Source organism: Micrasema longulum, unplaced genomic scaffold (assembly GCF_059751315.1).
Source record: "Micrasema longulum isolate JH-2025_06_02 unplaced genomic scaffold, ASM5975131v1 h1tg000745l, whole genome shotgun sequence".
Taxonomy (NCBI): domain Eukaryota; kingdom Metazoa; phylum Arthropoda; class Insecta; order Trichoptera; family Brachycentridae; genus Micrasema; species Micrasema longulum.
In genome coordinates this window covers 428,398-451,414 of record NW_028277939.1, presented here as the reverse complement: position 1 = coordinate 451,414, position 23,017 = coordinate 428,398, and the positions used below count along the sequence as shown (strand labels likewise).

Sequence of the window (23,017 nt, the reverse complement as noted above, 5' to 3'; positions counted from 1 at the left end):
GTTATATTTTCATCCCCTTCAAAAAACATCACTTTGGATTTATCAACATTCATTAGCAAATCGCTTTTCTTGCATACATCGTAAACTTTTGTTACCAAGAATTGCAGGTTATCTTTTATTTGATGCCATTTATGAAGAAATCTAATTTTTCGTCTAACATCAAAAAATTTAGATACCAACTTGTCCCAGGGATATACGGGTGTACCTCAGGGAAGCGTACTGGGACCATCGTTGAATTAAATTGGTTGATTAATCTTTGTTTTAATAAGATAGAAAGCTAGCGAGTGGAGAGTTCTGGGATAGTTCACACTTACCCAGCATGAGATCTGGCATGGTGTCCCGCGCGGCACAGAGCTGGTAGAAGATGTGGTAGTTGCGTTCGCCGCGAGCCTGGAAGACGACTCTGGACTTCTCCAAAAGGTACGTCCTCATAGAAGCCCCCACAATATGGAAGTCCCTTCCGAGATGGAGCTCGATGAACTTTCCGAAGCGAGAACTGTTGTCGTTGCGAGTTGTCTTGGCGTTTCCTACAGCCTAAAAATGTAATGAAACGATATATCAACAATATTTGAACAAGTGTTTACATGTAAATTATTAAAAATAAGTACTGTCTTTTTTTAAAGTAATTCAGTTTATTATATAACAGGTTGTTCAAAAATGAATTTCGTATTTTTCAAGTTATTTCAAATGTATATTTGACATAATCATTCGGAATACTGTCCATTATTATCGATGGTCTTTTGCCATCTTTTTGGTAGAGCCATGATCCCATCCTCATAGAACTTCTGTGGTTTGTGGGCAAAAAACTGGGACAAGTGATTTTCACGGTCAATTCTTGAATTCAATTTCTTTCTCTGTAGAGTTTTGAAGAGACCGGAACAAATGATAATCTGAAGGCGCAAGGTCAAAACATCCCAGCCAAGCTCCTCCAGTTTTTGTCGGGTGACCAAAGATGTGTGGTCTCGCGTTGTCCTGCTGAAGAAGACACCACGGGATTTCGTCAATTCTGGTTGCCTTTTCTTAATTGCTTCGCTTAGTCTCATTAGTTGGTGACAGTAGTGATCTGAATCGATAGTTTTGCCAGGCTGGAGTTTCTCATAGTGGATGATACCTTTTTGGTCCCACCACACGCATAACATCATCGTCTTATTCGTCAATCCTGACTTTGCGACTATTTTGGAGCTTCTGATTGCTTCTTCCACGGCCGTTTCCGCTGCACATTGTCGTACGTGATCCATTTCTCATCTCCAGTGACCACTCGTTTCAACAGTTGCTTGTTTTTTTTTTTTTCACTTTTTTTTCAACTTTTTCAGCAGTTTGAAACAGTTACATGACCAATGTTTAACTCCTGAGCAATCTCACGAGTGGTCGCATGTGGATTTTCATGGACTATTTCCATTATTTCGTCGACTTTTTCCGTGATGGGCCGCCCAGAACGAGGTGCATCTTTGCCATTGAAATTTCCCGAGCGAAACTGCTTGAACCATCGTTGTGCTACACACGTTGTTAGAGCATCGTCACCATAAACTGCGCAATTTTTTTTCACAGTCCTGCGACGCATTTTTGCCTTTCGGGAAGTAAAACTTCAAAATACCACAAATGTCCTCGCTCGAAATTATTAATAAAACATAAAAAGTACATATTATACTCCCGGAGTTACTAAAGAAACTCGTTTGGGACCGTACATAAAAAAAAACATTTTTTTGACAATACATAATATCATCTATAATAATTACATTAATAATTATCACTATCAAAAAGATTTAAGAAATATTTTTTAATTGCGACTTTTCTGGATTTTTTATTCAATTTTACATGTTTTAGCTCATCGGGCAGTTTATTATACTCGGAATGGCCAATATTTTCCAAAGACCTTCTGCCGAATTTTGTTGAGCGAAACTTAGACACACGAAGATTCCCCGAGTAACGCGTATTGTAATTGCGAATATCATGACCAAATGTGTATTTTAAATTTGTGTGAGCAGAAAAGTTGATGATATTTAAAATAGTATTGGTTATGTCATGCAGTGGCTTACATTGAAAGGAAGTATCTTTGTTTGTCGGTAGATATCCTTGACATGGGAATCCCATTTAAGTCCGAGAATGTTTCTTAGGGCTCTGTTCTGAAGAACTTGTATTTCTGAGATCTAATTTTTGCTGGCAAAACCCCATATACATAATAAATAAGATAAGTGGGAATGAATCATAGTATAGTAGACAGCATTCATTTTCAAAATGGAATAACTTTTACACGATTATCAAAGCATTATCTACATTAAAACATTCTTTGAAATGTCACCTTTCAAACGCGAGCCTATTTGTCAAAATCGGTACGGTGTTGCCAGAGCAAATTAAGTTCAACCCCATCTCGCGACAAAATACGAAACTACTTTCTGAACAACCAATGAGGAATTCCAGCCCAACCCGGAATTAAATTTTTAAAATGTTTTCGTGGACATGTAATATTATAAAAATTTGGGGTAGGTTGAAATATCTCAAAAACGCACGCAAAAATAAATAAAAAATTTTAAAAATAGTATTCATTTTAAAATCGCAAATAATGACGTCACTCCTTATATCTACGTGTAGTATTTCCGGTTACCGCTTTAAAGCCCCCGCACCTTGTAAGGAACGTTTTGACAGAAAAAAAAAATTGTATAATTTGACATTTCAACCAGAGATTATGTCAACTTTCTAGGTTTTTCTAAATCGAAACGTTCGTAAAAACAGCCATAACATAGAAATGAGCAAATTACGATCAACTAAATGAAGTAATGAAAGCAATATTCCATAGATGCTTGTCAGGTCAGTGAAAGTAAGAACGCCAACCGTTTCATGACGTCACTACTGAAAAGTGACACTCTGATTACAGTCATTTGGCGCGGTATTTGATAAATGTAACTTTCAAAAAACATATCTTTGTAAATAACACACAAAAAAAAAAAAAAAAAATTGCTTAGTTAAATAGTACGCTAATAGAAAAAAAAAATTAGAAAACAGTGGAATTCCTCGTTATTATTTTTCATTGTTTGCAAACCAAATAAACAAATAAATCTAGAAAGGGTGACTTGTTACCTCCATGATGGGACTGGAGGCGAGAACTTTCCTCTCCACTTGGGTTTCCGAAGAGCTGCCTCCGACTGTGGCGAAATACCTCATCGCGTACTTGGCTGACACCGTCTTGCCGGCACCGGACTCGCCGCTGACTGAAAGCAGGACAAAACATTGGCCGAGGTCCTAAAGCATCGATTCATCAATTTCTTAAATGGTTGTACATAGCTTAACTCTCCCTCCCCGGTGATGTGTAGCTAGGACACGTTGCGTCTAATAACTATAATATCTTTATAAATATAATTTGCAACAATTTTAGATCTAAATAACTCCCTGGGGAGAAAATCCAGCCTGTCTGCGAAAATTTCGACTTATTCAAAAGATTGTTGAGCTCATCATCATAAGCTCGACAGCCCTGCCCTGGGTGGGCCTTGGCTGAATTCAGGAGTCTCCTCCTAGTTTCGCCACATTTACTCTATGTGTACACACATTTACTATGATGAGGCATTCAAATTTATTTGCTACCTACTGGGCCCCAGTTAAGATGTTACAATGTCTACCATGGGTACCGATACTGTCCCGGCCCCATAATAACAACTGAACTGATCGTGTGTGCATGTGCTTTGATATTCTCACCGCGACCGCGAATAAGTTATTTTTGCGATCAATAACTCATTAAATCCACTGTGTCGTGTAATCGTCAAGTGCCTTTTTTCCTGACCACAGGATCTGATCTGATCGTGACTGCCGCGAGAGAAGTTCCAAACAATAAAGGTGCCAGAACTCAGTACAAGATGGGTAATTGCATTCATTGTATTAGGGTTCAGTGGCAAAACAAATAAGGATAACGCATCCCGCGAACCAGACCATTTTGAGCGTCCATCTGCCAACAGGCAAGTGGCGCAATCACCTCCACTCTTAAGCCCTGTAAATGCCTAGACTTCCATATTCCCTTTGCGAAGCATTTTTCCCTTTCTGTCGCAACAAATTCAGATGGTTTTATTATTTTTATCCAAACGTGGGCTGAATTGTAACAAGCAATCACCTATGATGCTCTGGTCGCGATGCTCCCTCTCCAGTTTGGTGTAGGCTTCCTCGGCCACGGCGAAGATGTGCGGATCCAGGTCGCCCATGGCCTGGCCTCGGTAGGCCCGGATGGTCTCTTCCCCTGCAACACAATACAAGGAGTTAAGTTGAAACTGAGATTGTGAAAAGAGTGAATAATCAAACCTACACAACAGTTGGACAAAAATATTTACGAATATAAAGATTTATTTTGCACTGTGCCAATTAATTTTGGAGTACGGTACAATCGGATGGGGTGGTGCGAGTGACACAGTTTTAAATAGTGTATTTGTTGTACAAAAATCCATAATTAAAATAATAAAGTCCCGATACAGACATCTACTGAAGACATATTCCACAAATCACAACTTATGACAACAAAGCAATTATACGCTAAAACAATACGCACTTAAAGATTCAAAAACTACTCTTACTCAAATGAAAGACACAACCCCCACAATACATCACATACAAATAATATAACCACTAGATCCTCAACACAAAGAGAACTTAAACAAATACAAACTAATACCACTTTCGGACGAAGGGATTTTGAGTATTATTCAATTAAAATCTATAACCTACTTCCACTATCTATTAAAACAATTAGTAACGAGAAAATGTTCAAAAAGGCTATAAAAAATGGATAGTGGAGCTAGATAGAAGTAAAATGGATTGTCTCATTCGCCCAAACCAATATTGAATCAACTGCTCCACAAGTGTGTAGCTTTTGTGCGTTTTGTAATACAAATAATATAGATGTACATAAATTATTTATAAACATAAATACGTAGTGTTTAAAACTGTCTGAACATTTTGTTAATTATCTGTGTTTATTATGTTAGTCTTCTTTGTTTATTCTCTAATGTAAAAATATTTTTAATAAGTATATTGTTAAGTGTCCTCGGCAAGGGTAACCCCAGTGAGGTCACATTATTTTAATTATTAATAATATTAAAGTTTATAATGGAAAAAAACATGAATAAATAAATACATCAGAGTCGGTTATTTTCATATTTAAATAAACAAAACGATTGATGGAAGGATTATCGCTTACCGTATATAGGAAGATCATCGTATGGATTGATCGCTACCAGGACAATCCCGCAATATGTATAGATGGCATTTCTATCACAGAATCTGAAAACATAGGCGGCGAATCACAATTCGGTAAAATCTAAGAAAACACATATTTTCGACAGGCTTACAAAAGCCCTTATATGGATTGGCTTTTTGGACATAATTACAGGTAAACGTCGCTTTGCGCTGATTCGATTTACGCCAATTTACAATTACGCCGGTTGGTGAATGTTACACAGTGTGTAAAGTGGCCACTTAAGCCAGCCAATGACAGGTCATAAGCCCTGTAAATGCCTAGACGTCCATATTTTCTTCTCAATAATGTTTTCCTTCTCTATTGAAAGAACTTAACAGATTGCTTTTTTTTTACCTGACATTTGTGTTATTATTATATTTTTTCCCATCTGGCAACATTACGCGGCGACATCACGAATGCGCGCGGCAAAAGCGGGGCATAGTGGGGGGATTTTCGGACACAGTCCGAGGTATTCAAATATGATTCTACGGTCCTTCCAGACTATTCTCAATTCTATGGTGCCATCTTTCCGGGTAGAAATTGTTTTTACCCTACTTTGCTCATCTAATGAGAGAATTAATGAAAATTGGACCTCGGATTAAACAACTCTGTGGTGGACATGTGACCGACATTATCTTTAAAACATCATATATTATTTAACATGCTATGAAGAAGGACTATTCACAATTCTACGGCGCCATCCTCGCGCCCCAATAGTTTCTTTGTAGACGTCGCTCAGTACGCAACTCTTGATTTGAATTCAACTATGCCGTGTTGTGTCCTTTTAAAGTGTAGAAATACTGCTACGATCTTAAAGAAACAGGATGCAATCACATATCATGTGTAATAAGCAAACAAATTCATGACTTCAAAATTGAATAATTTTTCCATCTGTCAGATTGTCGAAGAAAAGAAAATACATTTCGTTAGTGTTGCCAGGGTAGTAAATTTGTTTACCCTACTCTGCTCATCTAATGAGAAAACTAATGAAAATTGGACCTCGGATTAAACAACTCTGTGGTGGACATTTCACCGACATTACCTTAAAAACATCAAGTATTATTTAACATGCTATGAAGAAGGACTATTTTCGCTCCCCTCACCTGACTTTGAGGTTGTGCAGCACGGCCGGCTCGTGCAGGTAGGACAGCGACGTGAGGTCGTTCTCGCCGATGAGCACGCCCGGGTTGCGCAGCGGCGGCATGGCGCCCGCCGGCGCGGCCAGGCGCAGCGAGGCGCCCGACGCGAGCCGCACCGCCAGCTGCTGGCCGTCCCAGTCCGCCTCCAGCTCCGCGCCCTCCCACACGGTGTCCGCGTTGGGCACCCATACTTGCGCGCCCTGGAAACATCGACAATTAAGCATCTGGGCCTCGATTATGATGGGAAGATAAAGACGTCATACCTTCACCTTGACATAAATATATAGTTGAAGATAAATTTCCTCTAGTGTAATATGGAAGTCTAGGTATTTACAGGGCTTATGACCTGTCATTGGCTGGTTTAAGTGGCCACTTTACACACTGTGTAACACACATTCACACTTCACCACGGAGTTCGCCGGATATTTAATATATTATAACTGTGGTTTTTGAAGCGTTATTCTGACAGGTTATTGTTTTTTTATTTATTTTTTAAATAAATATTTGTGTTCTAAGCGATGTTCTGAGTGACAGATTATTCTTTTTTATTTTATTTTTTAAATAAATATTTGTGTTCTTATGATATACCCAAACAATTTATTTATAAGAAAATGAGATCCAAGTTGTGGTAGAGCGCGGTCCGATGTTCGGGCCTCTGATCCCTGCGTCCGCGAGAGACAGGTCATTATAATTAAATTTGATTCAGTGATCGTTTCAAAGAAGACAACTTGTTATCAAAGAAATCAAGACTGGTATGTTTGTTGGCAGACCTGAGAATTCTGGGCATAGGGGGATGGAAACCATAGTTAGTTCTATGGTTATCGGTATGAAAGAGTAAGTTTTGTCTGAGGTTTCTAGTTGGGATATTTAATTTTATTGTTAATATAATAATTATGGATAACTTGTAAAGCGCCATTTTCGTAGTATAATACCTCAAGGGCGCTTTAAAAAGTGATTATATAAAGATATAAATCTAATTTTAACTTTTTAATTTAAGAAAAATAATGTACTTTGTCACCACATGCAAAGAATTTATTCAAATGATTTAGAGAACAAGTGGGTTTTAAGTTTCTTCCGAAACATCACTTCACTCTCACAGTTTCGGACTTCTGCTGGGAGAGCATTCCACGCCGTAGGGCCTGCAACCGCAAATGCGCGTTCGCCGAATTTAGTGCGCTGTTTGCATAGAGGTATAATAACTTTTTCTTTCGACATAGATGTAGCTGATCTAAGCGTAAGACGTCTGTCAGCTAGTTCATCTGGAATGCAGAGTTCCCTTAGATATTCCGGAGCAGAGTTGCGCAGTGACTTATACATAAGCCGACAGAGTTTGTATTCCACCCTCTGTGGAAAACGTAGCCAGTGCAATTCCCGAAGTAGTGGAGTGATATGACTGAACTTAGAGATTCTAAAAATAAGTCTAGCTGCGGCATTCAATACAGACTGTAGGCGAGTCATTTCGTTCATTGGTAGACCTGCGTAGATACCATTACAATAATCGACTCTAGACACTACAAACACATTTATTAATTGACAGGCGGCATCAACTGGCAAATTTTTGCGTATGCATTTAATCTGTCTCAGCTGGTAAAAGCTCGTTCATTGTTGTTCGCAAATCTAGCAAAAGCAAAGCATTGCCAGGTTCAGCTTGTGTTTTATAAATATTGATAAAAACACATTTTTTAAAAATGAGTAAGCTTCTTGTCTTATCAAACATTGTGTCAAACAGAATATCTGTGTGCATGTGGATATGTTTGAGAGAGATAGTAAATGAATCATCTGTATTAATATTATTACGAATAATCCACTAGCAGCCATTAAGCTGATGCGTGTATATCAAGTGTACATGGCTATTAAACATTATACATTGCTGTGTGCATCTAGTTAACATTCACCGTGCGAAGACTCTTCTTCCTTTCATAGTTTAACTTCCCTAACTAAACGTAGAAGCATTTCTGATCTATCTTTCCTCTTCAAAATTTTAAACAATTTTATCGATATAAAATTGTCTTTTGTTTATCATGTCAATGAAATTTCAAGCGAGGCATTAAAAATGTTAGGCTTTATTTTGAGAAACACAAAAAATTTCAAGTCCATCCGATCGTTGAAAATATTATACTGTTCTCTTGTAAGAAGTAATTTAGATTTTAATTCATCGATATGGTCACCCTGCTATAATGTTCATGTTTATAATATAGAAAACATTCAACATAAATTTCTACGATATATATAAACTACAACATTTAAGTTTGTAAGTGAAAATTCTTGATGGAAGTTCATTGTAATTTATTATATAAATATAAACTACAAACTAAACATTCCAATACAAAATGTGGATTATGACTATTTATTAACACTGCTTAACCTAACAACACTTTCTGAAAGAAGAACTATCAATGATCTCACTGTACTGTATAAAATTGTAAACTTTCTTTTTGACGCACCAAAAATACTTGAATTGATTAATTTTAGAGTACCCGCTGTCAACATTAGGAGTACTTTATTGTTTCATTGATCCAGTACTTCTTCCAACCGACAAAACAATTCATTGATACCGAGGCAGGGTTAGGTAACACTCATGGAACGGCTGCGGACATTCTTTCCAATTCTTTACTATCTTATAAGTCCGCATCCCTGAAAATAGGCTTGAAAATGAATGCTTCAAAAACTAAAGTAATGAGAGATGCTAACCAATCATGTAACATTTTAGTAAATGGAGAAATAATTGAAAATATTGATAGTTATATTTACTTAGGACATGAAATAAAGCTCGGCAAAGATAATCAAGAGGTAGAAATAGAAAGAAGGCGAGGTTTAGCATGGGCCGCCTTTGGTAAGCTCTCATATATCCTCAAATCTCCAAAGTATTCACATTACTCAAAGAAGAAACTTTTTGATGCTTGTGTTCTCCCTGTACTGACATATGGCTGTGAAACTTTTGTGTTCACGAAAAAAATTTACACAAATTATCAGTGACACAGAGAGCCGTGGAAAGGAGAATGCTGGGTATTTCGCTGAGAGACAGAAAAACCAATACATGGATTAGAGCGAGAACAAAGATCACCGATGTGGTCCATAGGGCTGCCAACCAGAAATGGAGCTGGGCTGGTCATATAGCCAGAATCACAGACTCTAGATGGACCAAGAAAGTCCCGGAATGGCGACCCAGAACGGGTAGAAGAAGTGTCGGCAGGCCTCAGACAAGGTGGTCTGATGACATAAGACGAGTTGCAGGAAGTGGTTGGATGCGGTTGGCTCAGGATAGGGAGATATGGAGACTAAAGGGGGAGGCCTATGTTCAACATTGGACAAGAGACGGCTGATGATGATGATGATGAAGTCCACAATATCAAGTTTATTTGTAGCTGCTCGTCAAACCATTATTGACAATTCAATTCCATAAATTTAAAAAATACTTACTTGTTTATTACTCCTCTTACTTTTTTAACATATTATTCTCTGGATATTATTTTACTTTATTTTTGTAATCATTTCAATATGTATGAATTAAAATATTCCATTTTGTAATGTACATACATAGAATTAATAACAGTCCAGAAACCGCCTACGCATATCAAACAGAAGGCGACTTAACTACTCATGAATGAGTAGTTTTACGTTTTGACCCATTAGTTTCTTTGTAGACGTCGCTCAGTATGCAACTCCTGATTTGAATTCAACTATGGCGTGTTGTGTCCTTTTAAAGTGTAGAAATACTGCTAGGATCTTAAAGAAACAAGATGGGATCACATTTCATGTGTATTTAGCAAATGAATGTGTAAGTAGCAAATAAATTACTTGAAAACTGAATTATTTTTCCATCTGTCAGATTGTCGAAGAAAAGAAAATGGACATTTCGTTAGTGTTGCTAGGGTAGTAAATATTTTACCCTACTTTGCTCATCTAATGAGAGAACTAATGAAAATTGGATCTCGGATTAAACAATTCTGTGGTGGACATTTCACCAACATTATCTTTAAAACATCAAATATTATTTAACATGATATAAAAATATTTGTTTTTTGTAAAATAAAATTTGATTTATATTTTAAGTTTAAAGTTAATTAATTCAATAACTCTTATTAAACGCCCCTTTACTTATCTACTCGGTTGTGTCAATCAATATTTCCGCGGGCACAATAAAATTTTAGAGAAATTGACAGATTGCTTTTTTTTACCTTACATTTGTGTTATAATTATATTTTTTGCCATCGTGCAACATTACGCGGCGACATCACGAATGCGCGCGGCGAAAGTAGGGCATAGTGGGGGGTTTATTGGACACAGTCCGATGTATTCAAATATGATTCTACGCTCCTTCTGGACTATTCTTAATCCTCTTTTTGAAATATAAACCTTGTATATTATAAGCAAGGTAAAAAATAATGCGACTCCCATATAAAATATATATACAGGGTGTTCATTAAACCCTGTCACATCCAAAACCACGATGATCAGTATGAGCAAGAAGACATAATGGCACATTGAAATATTTTTTTAGAACAAATAAAATTTTAAAAATAAAATATCAAAAAAGCAAATGGTTGCTTACTTCTGCGGGGACGAAACGAGGAGGGGGAAGGGGGGAGTCTGACACTGCGCCGCGCTCCCCTCACTTCTCCCCTGCAGAAGTAAGCAACCATTTGTTTTTTTTAATAATTTATATTTTAAAAAAATTCTTTGTTCTGAATATTTTTTTTAAATATGCCAATATGTCTTCTTGCCCATACTGATCATCGTGGTTTTGGATGTGACAGAGTTTAAAGAACAACCTGTATAGGTATGAATAAATAAAATTGAAATTAGTAGTCTACAAGGATTTGAACATATTAAAAATATTGTTTAGTGGGACGTGTTTACACTGTCACGCTACGATCTGCTCTGTTTATCATCCGCTGTCAATTGTAATAAACAAAATTGGACAAATTAAAATTTCAAAGCATTTTCCATGACTTAAAAACTGAAAATAACACGTATTTTTCCACATTGCACAGTAAAAATGCATCGATAAATGTGAAATTGCTAATTAAATCGACAAATCGATAGCCTTATCGCGAATCTGTGACTAAAACACTGACTAAATAAATTACTTAATGTTTACTTACGACTGAATTATAAGAATAGATTAGTGTAAGCATGCACGGAACGTGGGACGTCAGTAAACCTAAGCGACACGTCAGTAGAAAGGCGATACAAAATACAAATAAAAGATTAATGAGAGCGTGTGAAAATTCGACTTACCTTCGTATACAGTTCCTTGGTGGTCATTTCTCAATCAATTCCTCTCAATTCCGCTGTGTCGGCTTTCGAGAATCCATTTTCAACTCATCACAAGAACAAAAAACGCATTTTATGTAAAACTGAGTGCATTCACTCTATTGTCATTTCTGTAGGTAGGATACATTACGTAGTGACAGCTGTCAAACGCGATCTCGGCGACATGCGTACGCTCAAAACCGTGAAAAATATCCTAAATAACTGGGATTACGGGTGTGTTTTTCGTATCGGAAAACGCGTGGGGACCGGTGAATGTATTCGTGCGTAAAAACAATTATGTGGGATCACATGGCGGCCCTTGGCGTGGAGTTGAACTCGCGGCGGATTTTGCATAAAATAAGGCAAAAGGCAATCGACTCGCGGGAGGCGGGTCAGGCGGGAGGGGGAAACGTATTACGTGACAGGGCTGCCTCGTCCTCTAAAGCCTTCTTGAAACATTTACTTATTTTTAATATATTCAATTTTCCACAACAACAATTCAAAGTATTATAATGTATGCAAGAAAAGCGATTTGCTTCTGAATGTTGATGAATCCAAAGTGATATTTTTTGAAAAAAAATGTAAAAATAACTAAATGTGAGATCAGTGTGAATCGGGTAGAGTAATTTGTGAATCTGGGAAGTGTGTTTACTAGGGATGGAAAGGAGATAAAGTGCCGGGAACAAGGTGAATGGTGCACTGAAATCTACCTTGGCAAGCAGACGTTTGTCACAGGAGGCAAAACTAGCAGTTCATCAGTTCATTCGGATTTTGAGTATTATTAAATTAAAATCTATAACCTACTTCCAGTATCTATTAATGAGAAAATGTTTAAAAAGGCTCAAAAAAAATGGATAGTGGAGCTAGGTAGAAGTAAAATGGATTGTCTCATTCGCCCAAACCAATATTGAATCAACCGCTCCGCAAGTGTGTAGCTTATGTTAGGTTTTTGTTAATTTCATTGTGTGTTTTGTAATGTAAATAATATAGATGTACATAAATGCCTTGTTTTTAAAACTGTCTGAATATTTGTTTATTATGTTTGCTTTTTAAGTTAGTCTTCTTTGTTTATTCTCAAATGTAATTTCAAAAAACTAAATTGTTAAGTGTCCTCGGCACGGGAAACCCCAGTGAGGTCACATTATTTTTATTATTAATTATAGTTTGTAAGCGAAAAATATGATTAAATAAATGATGAAGTTCTAGTGCCAACTCTAATGTATGGGAGCGAAGTATGAAATTAGAAAAATGATTATGAAAGTAGGTTAAATGCTACAATGTTTGAGAATGTCCAAATGCTTGCAGACTGGCTGGATATCCTCCCTAGGGAGTTATTCATGTTTAAATTTATTTCAACAGAGAGGAAAAACATTTTTGAGAAGGGAAAATGGAAGTCTAGGCATTTAGAGGGCTTATGAATGGTGAATGTTACACAGTGTGTAAAGTGGCCACTTAAACCATCCATTGACAGGTCATAAGCCCTGTAAATGCCCAGACTTCCATATTCCCTTCTCAATTTTTTTTCCCTCTCTGTTGAAATAAATTTGAAGGTTAAGTGCTGTCGAAATGCGATCCCTCGGGTGAATGTGTGGTAAAACGATGTATAATAGGTGCACAAATGTCGAGATCCGTCAACTGTTAAGGCTGAGACATGCATTACTGACAGAGTCAAGAAAGGGATGCTGCGTTGGACATGTAGAGCGGATGGACAGCGAAAGAACGGCTAAAAGGATTTTCGATGTGAATGTTGATGGATACAGAAAACGTTGAAGACCGAGAAAGACATGACGTGCATGAGGAGATGATGAATGTAGAGGAAGCGAGGTATGTATGCAAAGATAGAGTAATATGGCGTTCTTTCTGCCTATCACTACGGGGAAACGGCGTGATGGTTTGTTTGTTTGTATTAGTATTTTCTTTTTTTCTTTTTTTTTTATTAGAATTTTTTTTGTTTTTTTATAATTAACATAATAATGAAACAGAGTATAAAAAAATAAAGCATAATTACATATCAATGAAATACATATTAATAGAAAAATAGTAAACAAAAAAATCCCACCAAGGCATTGCCTGTTTGTGGGTATACAAGAAAATGTTAATGAATTTTGCTCCTATAATAAATAATGGACAGTTATAATATTTTTGTACAACATAAGAAAGAAAAAAATAAAATATTCTGTTAAAGATAATATGGTATTTACAGTAATTAAAAAAGGAAATAAAAAATAATTTTAAAAAACACAAAAATATTCCGTATTATTAAAGGGCAACAAAATAAATCATAGAAAAAAAGAGTTCATATCTTTAGTAAATAATCAGAAAAAAATATTTGAATTCTAAATGAGTTACTGTACGTTTCGTGTATATTTATGCAAAAACAAACGTAAATGTGTAAATATATAGTAGTAATGTGAGATTATTCAAAAATATTTTTAATTTCTTAATAATTTAGAAAAAAAATATTAAGTGGAAGTGCCAACCCTACTTTCCTACGAAATGTCAAAGCCTACGGGTCGAGCAAAGCGAAAACACTTCGCCGAAAAAGATAATCAATCGCTGTATATAGAAAACGACGACGCAGACATGATTTGAACGTTTGCGCAGTCTCGAGTGACATAACTAATTAGTGTGGGATTACGCAAGCGCGTTCTTCTTTCATGGCAATGAATAGCGAACTGTTAAACCAAATCGGGCCGCGTTCGTCGAACTTTCGTATTAGTAAAATACAAGAGGGATAATAAATAGACCGACATGCTATAGTGAAATCGAAATTATTCTCCGCTATGCATAATTTAATTAGCATGCGCGTAGAAATAGCATGGCATGTGACATGCTATTGCTGCTTGCTAAATTCGGCGAGTATTTTTACCATCTTCCTATGTCAAGCTTGGTAATGCAAAATGACAAGTCGAAAAGTTCGAAAGTCGTTAAAATTTTATTGCGATATGTGTACCCTTTTTACTATCTGTCCACGCTGATGTTCATTGTTCAATCCTAGTTCTGTCTAGTAAGATAAAACAAAATATTTTCAGATTTAAAAATGAGACTTTTAATTCCCTTAAATTTAATATATTTACATTTTCCATATAAAACGAGGTCTGAAGGTCTAATTACACTCAGCCAATTTTTTGCCATGTTACAAATCATTCATCATTCCTTTTCCGCACCTAATGGTGCATAGGGCAGTGCATTGGTACGCAGCGTATCTTGATCATTTTTGTTACATGAAGGTAAGATGATCAGTCTTACGCTTCAGGTCCAGGAACTATGAAATATTCAAGTGTGAAAACACCCTTTAAAATAAATATTTCGTATCAACCGTGTCAGGAATCGAACCCGAGACCTCTTGCATGGTAGGCAAACGCGCTGACCATTACACCACGGGGCCGACAGAAAATTATTAGCAATACTCATATAAATGCGGAAATTGTGGATAATTTATAATGCGTCATTTTTGTGAAAATTGCGATAGATAAATTAAATAAATAAATAAACGGCAACGGGAAACCACTCTGGTCATCTTTTCCCAGAAATCACTATAGCGAGTACATTTATAGGATTAGGTTGTTGAGGGTTGGTTGGAGCTCCTACCCCAGTTAGCGATTGACAGAGAAGACACGAGGTTGCTGTTTGATGCGTATTTATTACATGTCGAGCTGAACTGCATTTGTTGGGCTGACTGACTGGCACTGCATCCTGTAGTCTGTTTATAAACCACATTCCTTTATAGTTAATTTCTTCATAGTAGGGACGATGTGAATGTGCTGCAGAATGATGCCCCCGGATTTCAAGCGCAATACTGTTAGAGTTGCTGTATTAGATTCTATAGAAAATGATGACATTGCTTTCTTTGGTCATCACACTATTTCAAGTAAAACGTTTTAGCACGTGTGTGTCATCGATTATGGACTATGAACTCTACACATCCATTAAGCAGTTGTCCTGGCTGTGGGATATAAGATTAGCGCAGGACCAAGATGCTTCCGCTGTCAAACATAGGCAGAATGGTAAACACAGAACTCGTTGATGCACCGAGCTGTACAGTTATATTATAAGGAAATACCATTAGAAATAAGAGAACACTAAAATATTATTTCATTTAAATGTCAGTTAAAAAAACATGTGTTTAGCAAATAAGTTCGTTTTTAAAAAGTAATCTTATTCATGTTAGATTTATAGAAGTTTTCTTTTTAAGTGTACATATATTGTTTAGAAATGTTAATAATTAGTATATGTTTAAATGATAATTTGATCTTATATTAGGACATTCATTTATTATGTTTGTACTATTTTAAGACTAAATAAAATAAAAATAATAAAAATATTACAAAGTGTGTAAAGTGGCCACTCAAACCAGCCATAAGATAATAACATATAATACAACCAGACATAAGCCCTGTAAATGCCTAGACTTCCATATTCCCTTCACAATTTTTTTTCCCTCTCTGTTGCAAATAATTTAGAATTCTAGAAACCTAACAATGATATAAAAAATTACAGTCATCTGTAGCATTTTTCGGCCTCGTAGTGCCTCAGCGCGAATGGCCTCAGCGCGAATGCCTACCACGCAAGAGGTCTCGGGTTCAATTTCCGACATGGTTGACGTGAAATATTTATTTAAAAAGGCGTTTTTACATTATAATATTTAATAGTCCCTGGACTGGTACCTGAAGCGTAAGCGATCACCTTACCTTCATGTAACAAAAATGATCGAGATACGCTGCGATTGGTGTACCAAAGTAGTGCCCTATGCACCATTAAGTGCGGATAGGGAATGTTGATGATGTAGCTTGTGCTTTTTTTATTGATTTTTTTTTACATGGGAGTTCCTTTATTTTTTACTTTGCTTATAAGATAAAAGGTTTATATTTAAAAAAGTAGATTTTTCTGCAAATAAATTACAAAAAAATAAAATTATAAAGCTTGTGCTAGCAGCTGCTATTTGTTTTAGTAGATTAATTAATATTCACAGCGCTAAAAGTAACTATGCCACAGTTAACAGGTCAAAATTATTCTATGTAGACAGTTGAAGTTGTGGTAATAAGCGAGGCATAATTATGCATGTGAATGTGTGTTAAGTTAAAACCATCCGCTTCAGTAATTTTCATTTAATTTTTATCTGCCACTTTCCGTTTCAAAAGAGCTTTAGTGAAGATTAGAGGCATTGCTAGGACTTCTTCGGAGGTTTAAGGACTATTTGACAGAAGTTTGGAATTCTATGATCGGTCTTACGCTTCAGATGCACAAAGACCGGATTTTACCCCAAAGGAGTTATTAACAGAACTGGGAAATATTTTAGAGCTTATGACCTGTCATTGGCTTGTTTGTTACACAATAGGAATTATAAGGAATTACTAAGGAATTCAAAAACATAGGCACTTTGAAGTTGATGTATACTTCATTGGTGAGAAGCCAGTTAGAGTATAACTCTACAATATGGACTCCTTACTCCTTACTACAACTGTCACCAAAATTCTCTTGAAAGAGTCCAAAACAAAATCTTACGGTACATAAATTTTAAACTTAAAATCAGTCATGAATTTTTTACTAAAAACATTAAATTTGTTGAAACTTAACGATAGAAGAAAAATTATAGACCTTTTAAATTTATTCAAAATTGTACATTCAATATGGGATTGCCCTGAACTATTATCTCTCATCAACTTCAGGGCGCCTGGAAGAATGACTAGACAGGTGACACCGTTTTGTAGCGACAATTCACGGACAGTGTATACTTGTAATGCCGTATTAAACAGACTTCATAGACTCGGCAATAGTTATTCCCACGTATCTGATATGTTTAGTGTAGGGTATTGTTCCTATACTATAGAACAAACCTTTTGAACTTTTTCAAAGATGGTGAATGGTAATTATATTTATTTATTCATGCATTTCATAATATATATATATATATATATATATATACAGTTTTTTGTTCACTTTGCCCAGCTGTGTGAAACAGTACTTATGATTTTCTTGTTGTTTTACTGTAGAATGTTTTATTATTTAAACTTTTTTTTTAATAAATCTTAGGTATGAGGAAATTTGTTTTTAAAAAAAAAAAGTTAAGCAAAATAGTTAGTATTATAAATGTCTGTAAAAGGCAGATTTGCCGTTTATGTTAATAAAATAAATAAATAAATAGTTGTGAATTACAGTGTGGAAAGTGGACACATAAACCAACCAACGACAAGTCATAAGCACTGTAAATACGTAGCATTCTTTATTTCCTACTGTAAAATATTTTCTCTCTCTGGATTAAAAATCAGCCTTGAGATCAGCCAAAGATATATGAATGGGGAAAAAGCTAGGAATGTATGCCAGGATAGACATCCATTCTCTCTGCCTACCCCTACGGGGGAATGGCGTGATGGTAGTAGTAGTAGTAGTCTTTTGTTCTATGGGCATATGTTAATCTTTTTTGTTTTTCTTTTTTCTCTTTATATAGTTATGTCATACCATATTCATATGCTATAATCTTTTAAATCATTAAAAAAGGAATGGCCCACGCTCAGACGCTGAAGTCTTTGTGGGCATTTTTTCCAAATTATGGTTTAGCTAAATTTTAAGATGTATTTTTAAAAGTGTATTTTTGTAATTGAAATTCTATGTAAATATATGTATGGAAAAATAAACAAAAAAATAAAACGAAAATATAAGATAATGAATTTATTTTATTTAGACTACAATTAAAAATACACGGGTTGGTTCTACAAGATACATCTATATATAAAAATAAATTACTTACAAGTTTTAACAACAATATTTTAAGTTTCTCCAAATATTTGTAGACAAAGACTGGATTAAACTCCCTGGGCAGCTGTTAATATTAACATGTTACAACAGAGATGAAGAACATTTTAGAGAAGGTAATGAAGTCTAGGCATCTACCTGTCTTTGGCTGGTTTAAGTGGCCACTTAAACAGTAAGCCCCGTCGATGCCTGGACTTCTATATTCATCATCATCATCCTGCGATTAGTGTATCTTGATCATTTTAGTCACATGAAGGTAAGGTGATCAGTCTTACGCTTCAGGTACCAGTCGAAATATTCTAGTGTAAAAACACCCTTTTTATAAATATTTCATATCAACCATGTCGGGAATCGAACCCGAGACCTCTCGCATGGTAGGCAAACGCGGTGACCATTACACCACGAGGCCGACAGGCTCCTATATTACATTTTCAAAAATGTTCTTCATCTCTGTTGTAATACGTTAATATTAACAGCTCCCCAGGGAGTTGAATCCCAGTTCACGTCTACAAGCATTTGGACAAACTCAAAATATTGATGATTATGAGTTAGCCGATTGTTGCATAAGCTTCGTGGTGGCAGCGAATCGGGAATTCAAGTTGTATATTTTTTTAAACAGTATTACATTAATGATGCCTAAACAGATCGTGGAACCTTTCCACGTCATCAAATTCCGCCGCGCGATCACTCGTCCCTATGTTTTGAATCTCTACGATAGTTTCATTCCCAAACTCTATCTGCGGTCCGTCTTCGAATATGGCTGTGAAGATCTCCGAGTCGTTTTGCAGGAGGCCGGATTTGTAGACCAGAACCTTCGATCTGTCGTCTGTCTCCCGGGCGTTTTGGACGGTGGTGTCGGCGATGACCAGCTGGTCATCTTCGTACAAGATGATCTCAGTCGGCGGGCTTGAGAATCCGTCTGTATTACTTGTCGGCGAAGGTTCTTCGCTGGCCGCCGCCGGCGTGTAGATGTTTGGCTCTGCAATAATTTGGACGGCGTTTAATGGGCAATTATCATGGATTTTTTTATTAGCTAATAAATTAATCTAAAAAAATCACAAGCCGATCGGTTCTAATCTTATTAAAATCTGTTAAGAAATAAGGGAGATATAAAGGATTAAATTCTAGTAATTTGAATGGTGTCAAAAACAAACAATTCGTGACGTCATCAAGTATGACGTCTTCGGATGCTTTGTGACATCATCAAAAATTTTTTCATCAATGTCTATGGGTTTTATAGAGTATTGTAGATAGCTTCCTTTTTCTCTGTGTCGTTTGTTTACATTTACGGCGTCCTGTCACTTATCAAACGCTACTATAGTCTTAAAATGTAACATGATTGGAATGACAGTTGTCAGAAAAAGTGACGACATAACTTTGTAGTAACGTCAAAGGAGTTATTTATATTGACACAAAAAAAATCATTCGTGTCTGGCGTGTTAATTTATTTTATTAATACAATACTTGAAATATCAATTAACATGCTTGCTTCGAAAAATAGCGTGGATGCTCGGACTAGAGAGAGATAATTATTCTTATGCTGAAATAGAGTCAATGTTAAATATTTCTAGTCTACAAAAACGTAGAACTAATATTGACTCCATATATATGTTCGGCATACTAAATGGTATAATCGATGTTCCATCATTACTGGGACAAGTAAAATTCAATATTCCGACTCGTAGATTGAGAAACAATGAAGTACTGTTCATCGATCAGCATAGAACAAACTATGGCCTAAATTCTCCAATGACCCGCCTTTGTCGTATTGTTAACTCAAGACAGGATCTGGACTTTTTTGGTTTAAGTTTACAACGATTTAAACGAGCACTAAATAAATAGTCCAGATCTTGTCTCGATGTCCCTTATGTTTAAACTATTATTTTATTGTAATATTTAAACCTTATAAATTGTATACATGGACAATGTCCGTTAATAAATAAATAAATAAATAAACATTAATATACAAAATCAGCTATAAACTAAAAAAAAAACTAAACTAAACCTAATTATTAACGAAGTTCTTACAAGGTTACAACATTTTGCAAAAACGTTAGAGATGGGACAAATTGATCGAATAAAAAAATAATTCATTTGATGTTGTTCAGGAAAAAAGTATAAATATCTCATTTTTTGGTGAATAATTGTGTTAAACACACTATAATAGGCTTGTTTTTGCGTTTTTTATATCAATTTTCGGAAACGGAGTTTCATGATTGCATGAAATAACTGACAAAATCGATTTGATCAGTGATCAGTAATTTCCCATCACTAATGAAATTAGTTTGACAGCTGTCATTCTAATCAATCTATATTTTAAGGACTATAGTTGTGATTTATAATTTTCATGATAAATTTAATTAATTGAGAAGAGGTTGAAAACCATAAAATAATGAAAGAAATTCGAGATGTAAGATGTAATCCGTTTTCACTTTCATCTGTCAGCGCCTGGAACTGGAGTGGGGAGTGGGTAAGGGGTGGGGGGGGGGCTAAGATAATATCTATAGACAACTATCCTTATATTTCTATCTGTGGCCTGTGGCATTACCAACATTAAAATGAATGCATTACTCGTGAACTTCTGGGACAAAATTTATTACCAACTTACAAAACGATCGTTTTCAAAAGACTTTATTTTCGAAACGAAAATGATAAATGAAAATATTCATTAAAAGGGCTTATATAAACACTAGGAGAATCTTTAAAAAATCTTATATTTGTAGAGTAGGTTAAATCCGATATTCCTCTCGAGTGATAATACCCTATTGGGACAACATATTTATTTATTACTAGCGGACCGGACAGACGTTGTCCTGCCCAAACGTTGGCTTGCCTGCTAGCTGGATGAACAAACTGGTCGTAAATAAGGACACACATTATTTATTTTTGCCTTTTTGAGCTATTTATATATTTGTTCTAAGGGTAAGTTTTTCATTTTATCTCCTAATGTGATTGGCTAAGAGTCCTTTTCGTGTTTGAATCAAAATTGTGCAAAAACCCCTGTTTTAGTGCCATAATCGGAAGAAAATTCAGAGTGCGATTTACCCTGAGCCATCTAAAATTATGACACTCAACACATGTCCAACGCGAATTTAGTCATTCTTTAACCGCCAGTCGTGTTTTGAAACGAGTTTGACATTTTATTCGAAATGAAAAGAAAATTGCCTGATTGTGTGGTGAAAGCGTACGAAAACTGTTCGGATAAAAGGAAAAAGACTTTTCTTTGATAAGTAGGTACCTAGGTACTTGTTTATGGTTGAATTCCAAAACATAAAATAATTAATTTTCAAACATAGAATTCTTTTTGCAAATGTCAAACTCTGCACTGCTTACCAACAGTGGTACATTTTTTGTAAGAATCTGTTTTTCAAAAATGTATTAAATGTCAGTTAAACTTATTTAAGCATTACTAAAAATCCATTTAAAATAACTATATTTTGAGTTTGTCCAAATTTTTGTAAACAAGAACTGGATTCAACTCCCTGGGGAGCTGAACAACAGAGATGAAGAACACCCTAACCTTTAACTTCACAAATATCAACAGATGAAAGAATTGAAGGAATATAGATGTTCAAATGTGGGCTGAATGGTGAATGTTACACAGTGTGTAAAGTGGCCACTTAAACCAGCCATTGGCAGGCACTGTAGACAGCCCTGTAGATGCCTAGACTTCTATATTAACTTCTCTTAAATGTTCTTCGTCTCTGTTGTAATATGTTAATCATTAAAAATAAGTTAATATGTAGAAATTATAAGTAAATTAATCAATTCAGTGTCAAATAAAAATAATCGACCTACCCACGGCGTGCGTGTGCCGCATGTGCGTGTTGAGCTCGGCGCGCAGGCGGAAGTGGCGCGCGCACAGCGAGCACGCGTGGCTGCGCAGGCCCGAGTGGATGAGGCGGTGGCTCTTGAGCGCGTACGGGCGCCGGAAGGCCAGGCCGCAGGTGTCGCAGGAGAAGGGGCGCTCCCCCGTGTGGATCCTGCAACGGGGAACACAACGGTCACCTGCGGAAACCTGGACATCGAGAGTGAGAGACGAACCCGAGAGTGCCAATAACGGATAATTACAAGGCAATGAAATATATATTAACAGTAAAATAGTAAGCAAAAATCCCACAAGGCATGGCCGGTTCGTGGGTATCCAAGAGATGTTTATGAATTTTTGCTCCTATAATAAATAGACAGTTATATTATTTTTGTGTAACATAAGAAAACATTGTGTAAAAGATTAGAAGGTACTTTTTTATTTTATAGTAATAAAAAATTTAAAAACACATTAAATGCAAAATGTCGAGATCCGTGAAGTGTGTAAGGCTGAGACATGCATTATTGACAGAATCAAGAAAGGGGTGCTGCGTTGGTTTGGACATGTAGAGCGAATGGACAGCGAAAGAACGGCTAAAAGGATCTACGATGCAAATGTTGATGGATACAGACAACGAGGAAGACCAAGAAAGACATGGCACGATTGAGTCCATCAAATACTTGAAGACGGACATGTCAAAAGTAGGAATAATCGACGTGCGTGCATGAGAGGATGTATGAATGTAGAGGAAGCGAGGTCTGTATGCCAAGATAGAGTGTTATGGTGTTCTATCCTCTCTGCCTACTCCTACGGGGAAACGGCGTGTTGAATTGAAGCGCGGCATCGTCA

General features: G+C 36.1%; 2 protein-coding genes across 4 annotated transcripts in view; both read right to left on the bottom strand.

The window, feature by feature from the left end:
• Positions 1–11,995, bottom strand: part of didum (dilute class unconventional myosin) — a 48,351-nt gene extending 36,356 nt beyond the window's left edge. For both annotated transcript variants that reach the window (XM_088230273.1, XM_088230272.1), the window contains exons 1-6: positions 11,593–11,995; positions 6,316–6,551; positions 5,174–5,256; positions 4,097–4,219; positions 3,076–3,206; positions 315–534 (exon numbers count right to left, since the gene is read on the bottom strand). In XM_088230273.1, coding sequence (XP_088086399.1) covers positions 315–534; positions 3,076–3,206; positions 4,097–4,219; positions 5,174–5,256; positions 6,316–6,551; positions 11,593–11,619 — 820 coding nt within the window. In that variant the 5' untranslated portion in view covers positions 11,620–11,995. The remainder of the gene's footprint in view (positions 1–314; positions 535–3,075; positions 3,207–4,096; positions 4,220–5,173; positions 5,257–6,315; positions 6,552–11,592) is intronic.
• Positions 11,996–18,263: 6,268 nt separating this feature from the next.
• Positions 18,264–23,017, bottom strand: part of LOC148279224 (uncharacterized) — a 55,041-nt gene continuing 50,287 nt past the window's right edge. For both annotated transcript variants that reach the window (XM_088230281.1, XM_088230280.1), the window contains exons 21-22: positions 22,159–22,343; positions 18,264–19,339 (exon numbers count right to left, since the gene is read on the bottom strand). In XM_088230281.1, the coding sequence (XP_088086407.1) occupies positions 18,987–19,339; positions 22,159–22,343 (538 nt within the window). In that variant the 3' untranslated portion in view covers positions 18,264–18,986. The remainder of the gene's footprint in view (positions 19,340–22,158; positions 22,344–23,017) is intronic.